General features: G+C 44.0%; 1 protein-coding gene across 1 annotated transcript in view; it reads right to left on the bottom strand.

Annotated features, from left to right (window-relative positions):
• Window positions 1–1,040, bottom strand: part of FOXK1 (forkhead box K1) — a 57,095-nt gene extending 56,055 nt beyond the window's left edge. The window contains exon 1 of the mRNA XM_042037585.1: window positions 1,029–1,040. Coding sequence (XP_041893519.1) covers window positions 1,029–1,040 — 12 coding nt within the window. The remainder of the gene's footprint in view (window positions 1–1,028) is intronic.
• Between the last annotated feature and the right edge of the window lie 266 nt (window positions 1,041–1,306).

Below are 1,306 nucleotides of genomic sequence, written 5' to 3'. Positions count from 1 at the left end.
CCTGTGCTGGAGAGACACCCCAAGCCCAAACCAACCTGCTCCAGGCTTTCTGTGGGGCAGGGACACATCCATCCTCTGGCTGGGGTCTGGTCTCTGACATGAGCTGGGTTCAGTGGCATTTTGCTGCCTCTCCATGGAATCATAGAATTTTGGCTTGGAAGAGACACTAAAAACTCATCTGGTTCCACACCCCTGCCATGGGTAAGAACACCTTCCACTAGACCAGGTTGCTCCAAACCCCATCCAACCTGGCCTTGAACACTTCCTTAATAACCCTGGACTGTTTGCCAAGGCTTGCTGAAGGGGGAGATTCATCCCACATACACAAAGGTGTGAGGTTTGAAACACCTTAACGCACTTTCATAGAGTTTATATATATATATATAAACAGATACACTCATATATGAGTGTATGTAATCATGCAGTGCTTTTATATAGCTTTATACTCACAGTTTTTCCTTATAAGGGACTGTGTAGGTTGTTTAGCTTGCATTACAGCATTTCTTCAAATTACTTTTTATATTTCTGTATGATTATGTATTATATTTATATCTATATTTATATTAATGATAAAGGTCATGCTCTTTCCCAAAACAGCATGTATTTGGCTCATGTATATTCAGCACTATACACACATATCCATATATACATATATCCGGATTAAACAGATAAAATGTTTCTGTATAGGTTAGCTGGTGATACTTTGCAGAATCCTGAATAGTTAAGTAATCAGAAAATACAATGAATTTGAGAAACTTGGGAGAGGGAGCAGCTGTAGTTTTGTATTACTTCAGCTTGTGTGGGGAATGTGTCAGCTCGTAGCAAGGCTGCTCAACAGCTTCAAGGAGATGGGGAAAAAAAATCCCATAACTGGTCAAAAGTGCAGAGCAAATTTCAGCAATGAAAACTGTAATTAAACGAGCTGGAATTGGTCCAGGACCACAAGGTTAACATTCCTCTTCCTGGAACATCTTCCCTGAGATGTTTAATGACTGCTGAGCAGTCGGGACCTGTGTTAGACATCTCACCCGAGACACCATCTTCAGTAAGTGCTCTTTGCCTCTGCAGTTCAATACCAGCCGAGAGGAAGAGAGAAAAGCACCGTCTAACAAAACGCCAATCCCACTTCCTCCACACCAATGTCAGCTCTGCAGTGAGATTCAGCCGAGCTGGGCACAGAAAAAGGTTGCAGGAGAGAGAGGAAAGGCATCCACAGAGGGGGCGTGGGGAGGAGGGAGGTGGTCTGAGCTGTGATCTGAGCTGTCTGCCTGAGCTCCTCTCCTGCCCCAAACTGCTTGTGGCCAGA

This window comes from Corvus kubaryi, unplaced genomic scaffold (assembly GCF_017639235.1).
Source record: "Corvus kubaryi isolate FWS band 111438036 unplaced genomic scaffold, C.kubaryi_AGA036_p1.0 37387, whole genome shotgun sequence".
Lineage (NCBI taxonomy): Eukaryota > Metazoa > Chordata > Aves > Passeriformes > Corvidae > Corvus > Corvus kubaryi.
This window is presented reverse-complemented; position numbering and strand designations above follow the sequence as displayed.